Below are 15,067 nucleotides of genomic sequence, written 5' to 3'. Positions count from 1 at the left end.
CTTTCACTCCCACCCTCATCCCTTCCCTTACAGCGCGGTTCAGGTGTCCACAGAGCAAGTGTGACAGATACTGCGCCTTTCCCTTCCTATGAACCAACCAACCAACCACTACGGCTCCTCCACTTTAACTCCCACTTTCCTCTCTTCCCTTACGGCGCGGTTCAGGTGTACACAGAAAAAAGTGTGGCAGATACTGCGCCTTTCATTTCCTGTGAACCAATTATTATATAATTACGAGCAACATAGTATCGCTCTGAAGTAGACCCCCCTGGGCTGCAAACTTTTGATAAAGGCTGAACATACTGACGTGCATGCTGATAGACAGCGACATTAAAATTAAACGAAACCGTAAGAGCTGTAAGTGCGTCATTCTAGTTGCCATTATCTTTGAGATTGTCTTTGAGATAATGTAGCGCAGTAATGTTATGCAGCGGTCGATCAGTGACGTAGTGGTCCATGAAATTCGCGATGGCTTCATGACGTATCTCAGTATCACTCGATGTATGCTTCTTTGGCTGATAGCTGCTGACTTCCAACATGGTACAAGTTGCAGAAAGAGTTTTCTTCACAGGCAGTCATGCTGTACGGCAAATGAGAAGGCACGTTGGCTGGGCACCATGCCACAGTACAGCATGATATCAGAAGAGAAGAAAGCCCAACACTGAGACGTTTGCTTTTATCTGTCTTTTACCGGCGTCATATACCCGATACACGTACAGGAAAGGAAAATCCTGTTTGGGGCAGTCGAGAATGTTCCAATCGCTTTCCATATTAATGCGGCAGAAATACATCCGCCGCAACGGGCGTTTTGCATTTTCACCCTGCACGATGACGGAGCAGCGAGTTTCGATATCAGTGTGGCCAAAACAAATTGAAAAAGCAGAAGTCGAGTCGTTAAAGTGTAACCGGGTCGTATTAATGAAACGTGACTATTTCATGCGAATATTTTTTTTTTTTTTGTGGCCTTCTATAGAGAAGCAGAGGTGTGCTTTTTTAATGCTTTTTTTTTTTTTGTGCTGTCATTAATCAGATACACATGAACGATTTTACGTGACGATGCAGAGAAGGTATAGATATATTTGATCGCAATAACGGTATCCACAGTGAACGGAATATTTTATTGCTCCAGCAGGAAGCGACACGCCATCACACGCACGCACGCACGCACCCACGGCTTCGTGGTTCTGAAGCCTGTGGTGTGCAGTGTGGAGGAGATGATGTAACGAAATACGGATATAATGAAAACTTACATATAGCGAAATAATCGACAAAGAAAGGCTTCGATACAACGCGTCACGACCTCCATATTCCTCTTACACTACTCCACTAGCTTTTTTTGTCTTTACAGCGGTTTCAGAGTTCGCCGCCCTCTCAAGCACTGAGTGTTTCTGCGGCCATTGATGGCCAGAGAACCCGATCGTGTCGAATGCATTGGGCACTCCCTTCTGACTCTGTCCATGCCGTGGACGGTCATCGTTCTTTCGACGCACATCACTAAAGGCAATAAGCTCCACTCTTCGTGGACAGCGAAATCTTTTATCTGCGCGCAGGAAGTCGAAAACGTCCTGTCCATTTGTACACAATGCGTATCTAATGACGTGCCTTAGCCAGTGATGGCGATGGAACTACATTGCGGATGTCAGTAAAACCAGTCCCGCTGTTTTTGCTTGTCAGCAGTACCTTCCGAGGCGGCCGCGATGCGCTTCGACCGTCTTTCTCGTATAGTGCGCACGTTGCATACTCCTGAGAATTGTCTACCTAAAATGCTTCTAGAACAGGGCGCAGTTTGTCCCGTGTGTTCAGGCGAATTCTCTAAGCCGCGCAGGAGATTGAGAGCGAGCATTTTCGCATTAGCAACCACCGAAGCGTGGCCATATACAGCTACAGAAAAAAACCAACTCGAAGCATAAGCCATGCCTGTCCGTTGTAGTGATAGGGAGTTCATACGTTTATGAAAAAATATGTTGGGCATGACCTCATTCCCGTTTCTAGGTATTTATCAGCGGGTACGTGGTGCCATTTGCTAACCAATCTGGTCAGCTTAACTGGTAGCGCGACTGTCTCCAACGTACAGCGTCCTCTTTCTCGAATCTCGAAAACTCTTCAACGGGGAAGGTTTTCGAGAAAGTGGAGCGGAGCCTTTTTTTTTTTTTTTTTTTTTGTAGCCTTGGCCGTTCTCCGCGAAGTGCATATGAGTAATTATACTGCATCGACTGATGTGCATTAGTAGGCAAGGACGGCAGGCCGACTTAGTCACAGTCCTTTTGTTTCAGGAGGGGTTCAGGGACTTTCCCCCGTTTCACCGGAGGAGTATAATCATTTGCCGTCCGCTATGCTTCGCAACGCAGCGTGCGCATGGTACAGACAGCCGTCCAACAGGAGCATAGTTTCTCGTGCGTCATGTGAGGATATTGTTTTCAACGGGTCAAAGACCGCCATAGTGTTTGTTTTTAAAGAACAGTCATCCCTCATCTTCGTCGCTAGTTCAACGTTAAAATTTATAAAATCGACTACGATATAGCTAGTGTTTGTGGCACGTATACATATATATTCTCCAGTGAAAAAGAAGCATGCTTTGTGGCATTTTGATCTATACGTTAGCTCGGGCATCCAGAGGAGGTGCTGTACCAGCTACTTCAGAAGCTTCCGTGTTGTTGAGGATTACTGCTTCAAATAGCAGCGTGCAAATGGCTTGAACCTTTCGAACGTTTGGCGATGTGTCGAAAGATATTTAGTTGTCTCCGGATTCTTATATGATGGGATTTCATTGCCATGGGGTTCGGCTAGAATAACTTTTTTTAGAAGTGCTGTCAAATAAGAGCAAAAAGAAAAAGCGATCTGGAGTTCAAGTGTGTATCGTGAAGTTTGATCGTCAGCAGTACTTCGTAGGTAGTCGTGTAATAAACAGTGTGCACAAGATGACGTGTTTTGTGATTCAGTTGAGAGTGAATTGAAGCGCAGGGATGAAAGTTGAGTAGGTGATCAGGTCCGTGTAATGAATTGCATTATATTCGATGGATCACAAGGGCCAAGTTTGCCAGTTAATGGGTACATGCCATCATCCCATTTTTATCTAATCACATGGCCGGTAATGTGTTGCGCAACGGTCACGCGGCCTGTTAGCAGTTGACTTGTCACACCAATACCCATATCCACCATCGTCACATGACGGGTCACGCGACCCATTTGATGGGTTACAGCGCAGCTAGTCACGTGAGGGTGGCGTCACTTCGCGCGAACGGCGCGATGTCCGCGCAGCAGGCCTTCTGTAAGCTGACGCTGTAAAGGAAGGGCAGAAAGCGATAAACAAGATGCACGGGCTTTGGTCACGGGTAAAGAGACATGAGCGGTGAGGCTGCCAGCAGCGCGCGTTACCTGAACACTTCCCACCGTACCGGCGCTACACTATACCCACCCTGTCATACAGGGCGTCAACAGTTGCCTCACTAAACCTGCGAACTTTTTACGCACACAAATAGGCACTTGCGTCGCACCGCCGCACAGCGGGCGTGGGCTGTCGCTGGGTGCGGCGCCTCATTTTCTGGCGCACCACCTCGACCGCCGTGCGAAACGGTGTCGATAACTGTTTGACCTGCGGGCGTGCGGGACCTCCGCCGTTCGACGGACACAGGAGGAGTGGAGCGGACCAGCGGGGCCCCGTTAGCGTCGTCGCCTCCCACTTGACCCGCGTTCAGCGAGGCCGTCGACCCCCGCGAGCTTGCGTGCCTGTGTTTGCTTTTTGTTTCGGCTACCTGCCTGTCTTGCGGCGGGCAGACGGACGCGTCAAACGCCTCTGGGAAGCGGACCCGCGTCGGCAGCGCGCGGAAGCTTGTGGCAGTTATCGTGCACCGCTTGGCTTCACGTCGCGCGGTCCGCTCCAAGGGGGAGTCTCTACGTATAGCGCAAAACTCGTGCACTGGTACAATAAACAAAGCGGCCTCACATACGTGTACACACTGCCATTGCTGGCGAAGAGCTGTAACCGACAGTCGCACCTCGCCCGCATTCGCTTATGACAAGAGCCAGCTGCGTTGTTCTCTCGGGTAAGATTTATTTACTTTTTTTTTGTTATCTATTCGATTCGAAAGTTGCGTGCGTTGCTTCGGCTTGTTCCGAGCCTTTTAATTCTTTCTGGGGAGTTTCCGTTTGCAGAGATATACTACTGCGTTACCCTCGTCGCTGCGTAGCGGCTAGAGAAGGTTGAGCAGAAAGAAACAGGAAGATAAAAATAAATGGGAAGCAGATAGAACGGTATGAACCTTCTTGAAAGCGCACATGTGAGCGGCAGCGTCTTCGGAGCTTCCTTTATTTGAGCCACGTTATATGTATGGCTTCCGTGGTGTCCTATAAGCTCCCCGAAGTAGGGGAGGGAATCGCTGGACCCCACCTCATATCCAAAGCAAACGAGCTTCGCTCTTGCGTATGTTAGTGCGGAAGCTTCTCTCTCTCTCGAGGCCCGCTATGAAAAGAGGGTGCAGTGAGCGGTATAAAACTTTTGACCGCGGCCCTGGGTCAAGTGAGCTGGGCTCCTGACCCGTTGCGGGGCGAAGAGCATGATAGAGCAGGTCGCTGCCAGCTACGGTCGGATTGAACATTCCCCGAAAGAGTGCAATGTGCTGCATTGTTATTCTCGCAGCTGCCAGGAATGTGCACCAGCTGTGACTTTGGGCGCGCTTCCTGATATTCCTTTCGTTGCCATTCATTCCCGTCGTGGAACGCGTGCATTTCGTATGCAGCGCCGCTCTCGTTGCTCACCTCAGCCGCGCGCTCTCAACCTTACGACGTGGCTCGGCTCGCTCTCCCGTTTCCGCTTTCGGCCGTTGCGTGTGCGTCCACCAACGGGCAGGCACGATGGGGCAGCGGATTCCTCACTCATCACTCCTACGACCGGGGCCAAACGTGCCACTGTCGCTCTCCTGCGCGGGTGAAGGGGAAATGAAGGGCTCTTCTCTCGTCGTGAGAGCCAGTTCGTCCTCGGCCGTTGCGGCGGTCCGTTGCCTCTTCTTCGTGGGACGAGGACGCGGTTGGCCGGGTTCCGTTTTGGCGCCGCCGCCGTGTACGCTTTGTGCCTGTCCGGTGCCGACCGTCCGCGGGGAAAAATAAAAAAAAAATGGAAATAATTAAACAGGCGAGAGAATGAACCGTTGTGCGTGCGAGCGCGTGCCTTCACAGCGCATTCCTGGCGTGTCTCGTCGGCGCAACAGGTTTTTCTGCGGCGCCTTCCTTTTTTTTCCTCCTCTTCGTCGACGTCGCCGTCAGCGGCGTCGGTGGACTCGCGCCGCCGCCGCCGCCGCCGTCAGAAGAGCGGCTCGCTCCGTGGAGCACGCCGGCGGCGTTGCTGTTTGCCGTCCCTGCTGGCCCGAGTCGTTAGTTCCAGTAACCTGGTTCCTGGCCCCACATCCTCTCCTCCTGCGACGGCTTCTCTCGGCTCCGCGCGCGCGCGTTCGCCTGGTCGTGGTCCACCTCGGTCGCCTTCGCCGGCGTTGTACGCGAGGAACCGTACGTAACCAGCTGTACTACTGCTGATGCGCGCCTGCTTGTTACCATGCGCGTCGATGCCCAACGAACCAAACGTAGTACTCCTCTCCTGTCTCCAAACGGAACATCAACGCTGAACTGTGTTGCAGCCTCTTGTACTGTCCACTGAAAGTAAGCCAGCTGCCATTAACTCGGTTGTAATCAGCGAAGATTAACCAGTAACGCGGACCTCCTTTCTCTTAACCGAGACGACGAGTTCACTGCACCGGGCCTCAACTGCGAAGCCGGAAGAAGGACCTCTTCACCACCGTGTCGATCGTCGCGCGGAACTTCCAGCGCAGCAGCGTCGACTGCGTCGTCCGTGTTTTGGATCCAAGAGGCCGCGTGCCGCGTTGTTCGTTCACCGTGCCGAGGCCACCAGCCGACTTCCGTCGCATATCAAACGCCCTCGAGCACTCGCCCTCTCCTGTGTGTCTGTGTACGCGTGGTGGCGCATGGGGGGCCGGCTGGCTGTCGCAGCGACCGACGCCCGTCCGTTCATCCGTGTGCGACAAACCGCGCGCCATCGTGCAGCGCTGCTGTGTTGTTGGCCGTGCAGGCTGTTTCGGTAGCGCAGCCTCGTGACGCGTCGTCGAGCATCTGCCCGTCCGCCTGTTTGCTCTTGGTGCTTCGCTAGTCGTCCCTGTGCTCTTTTTTTTTTCTCTCGGTCTCCAGGCAGTTGACAGCCGACGGTGTGTCTGTGAGCGCATGTGTGACGTAGCCAGACTGTCCCGTTTCTGTGTGTGCGCGCACACGGGTCTCCCGACGTGCTGCCGGGAGTGGTGTCAGTAGCGTCGCGGCGGTGGCCGCGGTTCGCTGCGCTGAACTGGATGTGTCAACGAGGCTGAGCCGCTGGTGTTCTTCCACATGCGCGGTGTGTGCCACCGCGTCAGAGCCACTGCTATAGCATGCTGGTCGGCGCGTCTTGCCGCTGTCTGGAGTTAGGGCGCCGTTTCTGGAGGCAGCAGCTTGGCTGCGGCAACAATATTCGTCTGTAGGACGAACAGAAAGACCGCGTACTTTATGCACCTCTGGAATTATCGCATCTTTCTGGATGTGTCGACAGTCCTCATCTCGTACGTCCTGATATCTTGGCGTCCGTTGCCCGTCCATAGTCTGCTGCGAAGACGGGAAAGTCCTGCCTGACTGGAATCGTTCAAAGTGGGCCATCACCCAAGCAAGCCCAAGGTCCGAGACCGAGGCCCATTCAGCAGAGCCGCAGTCTCTTCGCTTTCACGGAATCGGGGGCGGGCCGTCGTCGCTTCCGACGGTGTGCCTCGTGTTCTCTACACTCCCTCTGTCTGGGAGGAGGTCGTAGGAGAGCAGTGAGAAGCATCGGCCAGACGGCGGAGGCGTGTCAGTCTCTTCGCGCACGAGAAGAAACCTAGACGCTCCTGGCCACTTCCGTGTGTTCACGTTCTTTCGTTCCGACATCGGTTCGAGTCGTCCGCCGCCAGCACCACCGACGGCCGGAAGCGGGCGGCGAGGCGTGTACTTGGTGCATCGGCGATATCCGCCATCGGCACGAAAGAATTCCCCGCGAGCGAGCTCAACGGTCGCGAGAAACGCGATCCGAAACACATCCGCCGAGCGGCATGGGCTGACGACGGACGGATGGACATCGAGAAGATGTAGTTGCGGCGCGCCATCCCCTCTTTCCTTCCCCGACTGCCGTACTGGCTCTTGTTCCCTGGACCTCGTCCCGCTGCCTTCGATTGGTGAGAAAAGGGCGAAAAAAAGAAAGACGACGAAGAAGCGCCGGTGTAGCCTTTCTTGTGCGCAGGAGCAGAACCCTCCTCGTCGCGACTTCGGAGTGCTGTTTTCGCCGGACAGCAGAGGGGCAGCAGGCGCTCAGGAGTGTGGCGACGACCTGTGGCAGCGGTGCGGACCCGTCTGCTGCCCTCGCCTCGTCGTGTGATTGATAAGCGTGCTCGACCGCCGCCGCCGTAGCCTAGAGTGGGCGGGTTTTGGCGACAGGCGTCGCCGTTGCAGTGGACGCCCCGGCGCGTATTTGGCGCGGCGACGCATCACCGCGCGCCGCCGGGCCGCATACCTCCGTCTTTGCCGGTCGCCGCCGCGGCGCGCGTCGAAGAGGAGCGGTGCCCGACATTGGCATCGCGCTTGGCCAGTCGCTGCCGAGTGGCATAGTTTCGTCAGGGTATCTCTCTTCCGTGGACCGATAGCAGCCCGCACACAGTTCCGGGCTAGCTGCCAGTCTGTCTTCCCACGCTCGCGGAGGCATCCTCGAGGCCAGCGGTGACAGGTGCGTCGCGCCACGGATCTCGTGCGTCGAAGAGGCTTTCCTGTGCGGTTCAACACCACGCCCCTAGAGCCGCTGCGTATTTTGGAAGAAAGTGATAGCTAAAACGGAGCTTGCCGTTAATTTGTAAATGAGAAGACCCTTTTGTCACAAACCCTGGCGGTGGGCAGTGGCGATCAAGTCTGAAAGCGAAATAAGGGACTCTTCAGAAGAGCTCGGTGCCATTATTTAGCTTGTGGTGGATAGTTGCTCCGTGTGAAAATCTCGAAGCTGAGCCGAGAGACAGGGGATGAGTTGGATAGACGTGGATGGTCTTTGTCTAAAGGCTTGACCTGGATCTACATTGTTCGCGACCGTGCGTCCACCTCCGGTGTGCCCCTTCTGAAAAGACCCCTCTTCAAGCCGCTCCTAGAGTGGAGACCGCCTCAAGCGAAATCGCTCATTGTCCGAAGGGGCGCTACTCTTCGCTGTGAAACGTGTCGACCCTTGGCGAGCATCGCCGTTTTGTTCTCTCGACAACCGAGAGACCCGAGTCCCGTTCCTCTCACGCCGTCACCGAGAGCTGTGCAAAGTGTCGGTATTTTTTTTTTTTTTGCTCGGGCTCTCGTCTTCACTGGAGTAGCTGCACGCTGTGTGGTTGCAGCCCTGTATTCGCTACTTGCCCGTCGTGTGCGTCGAGGTGAGATGGTGCTGTGATCCGCCGCCGCCATGTCGGAGCTGGTGGCTAGAGCTGCGAAGATCGCGGCCGGGTGCCTGACTCGCCGCTCCAAGCGCTACGACCTGGCCAAGGTGCACGCCAGAGGATGTATCGCCGCCGCCGCAACTCAGGTACGCAGGGGAATGGACGAAGCACTTGACGCGACAGCTCCCGCTTTGCTGTTGCGACCGAAAACGCGACGTCGCGGTGTGGTACGTCGCACTGTGCAGAGCACGTCTTTTGAATGTCGCGCTTGAAAAACCGGCTGGTGCCGGCGAGCGACTGCTGTATACCGCGCAAGCTTCAGTGATTGCAACGATTAAAGACCGGCCGGCTTACCTGCATGAGCTTACCTCAAGAGAACTGCTAGGTTTTTTTTTTACTCCAGCTCAAAGATATGATATATATATATATATATATATATATATATATATATATATATATATATATAGAAGCCACGGCTACGCAGATGGCGACACGGAGCCTCGTTGGTGGCCCGTCTTTTAAAACAGGCCATAAGGGGGCTAAAGCAAGGCAGATTCCGGTGTACTGCAGTAGGATGCGGAGTTGGGCGAGTTGGTCGAAGTTCATTTTGTAAGGGAAAAAGCGCAAAAGGACGAAGGACAAGGTAGCAAGAGCACACAGCACTCGTCTGTGTGCTCTTGTTACTTCGTCCTTCGTCCTTTTTCCCTTACAAAATTCCGGTGTATGCACTTACATTTGAAACGGCCTACTTGTAAGTTTATCACGAAGACAGTATTTCACATTTTAGGTCACAAATTAGGTCTGCAGAGCACAAGCTCACTGTGGAATTCGGTAGGGGGTCGTTGGCGCAAGCTTACGCTCAAAGACAAGTTGCGTCTGCTGTCGGGCAAACGTTTTCTTACGGTTTCCCGCTCTTATGGGCAGTATAGAATATAGCTGCGCCTGCTTCTCAGAGAACTAAGAAAACACCGAGAAAACTCGTTCCAAGGGTGTTGTGCCACTCGCGAGCCGACTCTCGGAAAGGGCGTGTCCCCGGATGTATCCATGGCCTGCGCACATACTATATATGCAAAGTCTCTGTGGCCTTTCTTGTGCAAACCTGTATTGCAACCATACGATTTTGCCAGAACTGATAGGGGGAGAAGCCCTATACACACGCGCTTTTGTTAATTATGTATTATAGCTTATTTTGTGAGCGCTTTCCAGAGAGCTCGTCATTGATTATAATGTTGGGAAATTTGTTTTTATTTTTGATGCATTATAAGCCCCATCGCGGCTCCTCTTTCTCTCTTTCCACTTTCACTCCTACCTTCCTTCCTTCCCTTACGCAGCGGTTCAGATGTCCACCGAAACAAGTGTGACAGATACTGTGCCTTTCTCTTCTTGTGAACAAATTATTATTACATTAATAATAATAACCTTCCACGGTTAGAAGAGGGCGAAGTTCAGATATGAAATCCCATCTCAACTTATAGGGCAGAGGAGGAGAGGTCCAAAGATGGCTGCCAGGACAAGACCTCCTCCCTCCTCTGAAAGAAAAAAAAAATCAAGTCGTGAATAGAGAAATATCACTTTTGATATTGCTAATGATCTCAAATGACTCGGAAAAATATTTGTAAATAGAAATTATTCAAAAGTTTAAAATATAGCAAAGAGGGGCTCAAATGTCATTGCGTAATATTAATAAAATGCCTTTGTAATTTTTCCCCGCGCTGAGATCGTCCTTGGCGGAGTTTTACAGTGGTTACCAGCAGTCGCCGCATGGCCGCAGTTTTGGAGAAGTGTGGACAGCCGTCGAGTTTCTTCGTGGCCAGCCGGCCGCAGCTACCGTGCCTTCGACGTAGAATAGTAGCCGTGTATTGAGACTGCAGTGCCCATAAACGAACCGGAGGGAGCAGCCTACTGTGCGTAGTTTTGGCTGCGAAAATCGCTTTAACGACCGCCGCTGGGTCTCTCGTTTGTGAGGCAGCCGCTCACGAACCACATTCTTCATGTTTTGTTCAGCTTCTCGTCTTGGTCCAGCCCCATTGCAGTTCGTCGCGGAATGAATGAAAAAGATGTACAGCCTTTGTCAAAAGTGTACAGCCCGGGGGGTCTGCTTCTGAGCAGTGTAGTGGCACTGATTTAACATTAGTGGAGGTCCTTCCCATCGGAAAGGGTAGCACAAAAAGTCTTCCTACCATCAAGAAACTCGGAACACTGGGAGTGCATCATAAGCAGAACTAGGAGGCTCAGAAGCAGACCCTATGGGCTGTACACTTTTGACAAAGACTGTACATAAAACGCAGACACCCTTTGGAATCAACTGGCGGCTGCAGTCATGCTTATTACAAAACGTGCGCACACATGCATATATTGCCGGCATATTGCGGAGGGAGGGAAGGAAAGAGGAGCAGCAGGCTGCTTGCTATTCTCCTCCGTGTGTTTATGTAATGCAGCGGTTCCGTGTGTCGCCCGTGTTCCCAGCATCGCATCGCGCTTTTATATGCGTCGTCGGCCCGCGAACAGCTGTATGGGGAAGCCCTGACGCGACCCGGTGCGGAAGCAAAGGCGGGGAAGGGTGAGGCGGCTGGGCTGGATGGCTGGCCGCCGACGCTGCTTCCTGCTCGTTCTGCTTTCCGGTGCGCGTTGCCGCTGCTGCTGCGAGCTCGCAGGTTGGCAAGCTGCAGCCACGGGCAACCGCCAGCAGCGCGGATGGAGCTGCGGTAATTGCGTGCCGGCGTACGCTGGTCACGTACGAGACACGCCGCCGAGTCACACTCGGAGGCTGCTTCTCTCCGTTCTTTCTTCGTCCTCCTCCTCTTGCGTTCCTTGAAAGTGGCTCCTCGCACCGCTTAGCTGCCTTTATCGGCGCGAGCAGCTGGGTAGCACTTTCGCACAGGCGGTTCTATAGACTCGTATATATAGCATAGCGTGGATAAGATCGCTGCCGCCTCGCTTTTGGTGTTGTTATGGCATTCATGACGGGAAAGGTGTGTGAGAGAAGAGGGGAGGAGTTATGAAAAGAGATAGGCAAGCGGCAATGACTTCTGCGCTTCGTGTACAGGTTTCTGATTTGTGGAGGCTTATTTTTACGAAAGTTTGTTGCAAGGTTCTGCCCGTCCCCTGTCATATTTTTTTTTTATTTGCAGTTTTTCATTGTAGAAGTGCCTTCTTCGCTGCTTCTTTCACTCATGAAGCCGACATATTTTGCATCCAGTTCTCTTTCACCGTTTCCTGCAAGATTTTTATCTCTCTCTCTCTCTCTCTCTCTCTCTCTCTCTCTCTCTCTCTCTCTCTCTCTCTCTCTCTCTCTCTCATCTCCCTGAATGCCGTCCTGCGCTTAGTATTTCAGTCGCTAATACGCGACGAAACAAGTCTTCGCAACGCACTTGGTACAACCCGTGTGCCCACTAGCCACAGGTTCGCGGCGCCATGGTTGACAGGACGCTGAACGCAATCGCTTGCGTAGCGGCGCGTGTATGGAGTGCATGGTGGCGTACGTGCGTATGCATGTGCCGGTGCAACGGCTCCGCCGAACTCCGCTTGCGCTATGCGCATATACAGTTATGCGCGCTTCCCCGATTATGAAGATGCATTCGTAGCGGCTCTTTTTCCTTCCGGTGCTGGCTGTATGTAAGTGTGCCTCACTGGTGCGACCCGCGCTGCCAGGACATTGCGCACACCCTTCGCAGTTCACTGAGGCCCCGCGGAGAGAGGGAGGAAGCGCGTGCCGAGGTGGCTGAAGCGTGTCGGACCGATGCCGCACCTGACGCGTCGCGTACGGTGCCGCGGCCACATCCAATTTAATGCGATAGCAATACTGCGCCAAGTTGCAAGCCGTCGCGTATCCCCGGCGGACGCCACGCTTGACTTTGAATAGTCGAGGAGAAGGAGGAGGAGGAGGAGAAGAAGAAGAAAAAGAAAAAGAAGGCTGGTAACTTACACTCTCGCGTCATACTCATAAAGGATGAGCTTAAGTGTCCCCAATAATGTATCACCTTACACAGATAGGGCGTGATAGGGGAATAAAGTAGCAGAAGAAGCTTCCGCCGTTACTTTCGCAATTCAACTAGGGTTAACCAGAGTTAAACCACAACTAATTTTTTTTATCGATGTGCTGTATCGCGACGGTTGATGCTCCGTGTCCGTGGTATACGCGTCTGGGCATTCCTACATGTATTAACGAGCTAACGTAAACTTTCTGCAGTTTAGTATCGATAAGTCGAAGGGAAGTCCAACTTTATTCGAATTACGTTGCAGTTCGAATTGACGGGGTCTTGGTCAGGAGAAGTCATGTTTGCAGGATCAGAACGTAATTTGGAGTTAACCGGAGGTTGGTATTTAGGGGGTTGAAGTAACGGTGACCGAGAGTACATTTAGCGGCTGTGAAGGCTTCGTGCGATTCTGCTGCAGTCGTGACGGCTCGACTAGTGAAAGTACGCGAGTCTAACGCGAAGCTAAGTGATGGAAGTGTAAAGGAGCTAAAGGGATTCCGGCGTTGCAAAGCGAAGCTGCCGTTTTCGCAACTCGAAACTAACGCTAGAACTCGTTACAGCACGGTCGGGGTGGTCGGCCATCACTCGAGCACCCTTGCGGCAGAAATCTAGGCGCAGTTCCATACCATAAAGTGAGGATCGCAGGACTGGAGAGCAGGGCGAGACGTCCGAGGCAATGCAGCGCACCGAAGGAAATATGCTCAGCCTTCGGTTGGAGAACGCGGTTACTGAAAACCCCGTTATGTCAGTCGAGCCTGCATAGGCATGCAGGTATAGCAAACATATATAATCAACGGGTGTAGCGGCTGCTTCTTTCTGTAATTTCTGCTGTATATGTACTCAGTATATATAAATGGGGAAGGACTAGAAATTCTGCAAAGATTACTCGTTTCAGCACCGTCTCTGTTGCCACTACCATTCATCGTTCAAAGAACTATGCTATTATTTCCTTAGAAACCAGGTGCAAAGGGGGCGTCCGTGCAGTTCAATTAATTCAATTGTACACCTTTTCGGCCCACAGTGCGAAATTAACGTGAGATTGATTAGTGGTTTTGATCCAGTGTAAACGAATGTGCTATCGATGACGATTTGTCAAACGAAAAAAAAAAAAATCAGATGACGCAGAGAACTTAACAAGGTTGCAGCTGCTAACGGGGCAAGAAAGGGAGCTAGTAGTAGATTGGTTCATTTTGCAGGAGACTGCACCGGACTGCGATAGACGAAGTGCGTATCCGCAATTGATTTTATTTCGCTAGAAGACGCTCTTTTGTACTGAAATATAGACATATTGCCACGTGCCCAGCGTCGCGCTTGGCTGTAGCGGCGACAGAGCATTCGCGTGTGAAGGGCGCTCAGACTTGGTTAGGTGTTTTCGGGCTCACCTCTACGTCTACCTGCGCGTGTCCTTGGGTCGAGACTGTGTGTGCAGGCAATATATGGCTACATCACAAGCACTATAGCTGAATCCTAATAGCAGCGCTAGATGGCTCTCTCTCTCTCTCTCTCTCTCTCTCTCACACACACACACACGCGCGCGCGCGCGCGCACGCACGCACGCACGCACAAATCCTGCTCTAAAATAAGCGGCGAGTACTCCTGTCGAGGGCCTCACTGCTGGTTTCTTCGGTCGCATCACGACAGAAATCGAAGGAAAGCGACAGCCCGAAAGGTTGACATGGCCTCGGACTCGTTATCACTCGCAAACATTGCACGCCGACAAGAGTACTCGTTCGATGCATAGACCTGCACCGAACGGGAAAGCTGTCACCCGCGTCGGTCGTTATCGCCACCGTCTTATACGCTGTGCCGTTTGTGCCGAGCCCATGCATGGGGCATTGCCAAGTGCTTTCTAACCCACTTAAATATAGTACAGTCTCTGTCAAAGATATACAGCTCTGTAACGAGGCTCGCTTCGCATCTTAGGCGTTCACAACCTCGCAGGTTACGAAAAACCTCTTCCTCGCGCGTCTTGAGCTTTGGCGTTCCACCAGCGTTTCCAGAAGCCCGCTGCAGAGCTTACAATAATTAAGCAAACCCCTAGGGGTCTATGCTTTTGAGAGAATGTATACGTTGCTGGTTCCTAATTACGTTCTTACTTAGGCGACACATCTGCACGTCCCTCTCCTCATATCAAACGCATGCTGACACGGTGGTAGCGATGTCGGAAAGAGCAGCTGTGTTTTGAGTGAAACAGCGCGAAAGGAGCCCGAAGGCGAAGCGAAGGGACGGGAAAGCCAGTGTTTCTCAGCCTGTTTCACTCTGCGTTCTGTTGGTTTGCTCGTGTCGGGTTCGTAGACACACATAATCGCCGAGTCGTTGTGATCTTGCTAATCTCGACCTGGCCACCGCTGTCGGGCTCGTGTAAACGATCCGTCACGCTCGTTTTCATGTAATCGCGACTTATGTTGATGATGTTTATGGTATATGAGTCCTGAGACCTTGTCACTCACACTCCGTGCTCGGCGACCGGATCGATAACTCGCAATTTGATCTACCATTCCAGGCCACACTTCAGATTCTCACAGTCGACGTCATAAAGCTAATACAAAGACTCTAGAGGGAAAGCTGCCCGTTCAGCCAATGCATTCATTTTTACTTGCTAAATCGGGCACATGAAGATGGTTTGAAGCT

General features: G+C 52.5%; 1 protein-coding gene across 10 annotated transcripts in view; it reads left to right on the top strand.

Annotated features, from left to right (window-relative positions):
* The window catches only part of baz (par-3 family cell polarity regulator), a 233,780-nt gene that overhangs the window by 141,034 nt on the left and 77,679 nt on the right, over positions 1 to 15,067 (top strand). The window contains exon 1 of one of the 10 annotated variants that reach the window (XM_084594715.1): positions 8,426 to 8,605. The exons of the other annotated variants lie outside the window; for them this stretch is intronic. Within the exon in view, the coding sequence (XP_084450841.1) occupies positions 8,486 to 8,605 (120 nt within the window). The 5' untranslated portion in view covers positions 8,426 to 8,485. Of the gene's footprint in view, positions 1 to 8,425; positions 8,606 to 15,067 lie in introns of those variants that run through there. 10 annotated transcript variants of the gene reach the window in all.

The sequence above is a fragment of the Amblyomma maculatum genome, chromosome 2, assembly GCF_055883805.1.
Source record: "Amblyomma maculatum isolate TAMU_Amacu chromosome 2, ASM5588380v1, whole genome shotgun sequence".
Lineage (NCBI taxonomy): Eukaryota > Metazoa > Arthropoda > Arachnida > Ixodida > Ixodidae > Amblyomma > Amblyomma maculatum.
The sequence above is the reverse complement of the archived record's forward strand: the minus strand, read 5'-3'. Positions and strand labels throughout refer to the sequence as shown.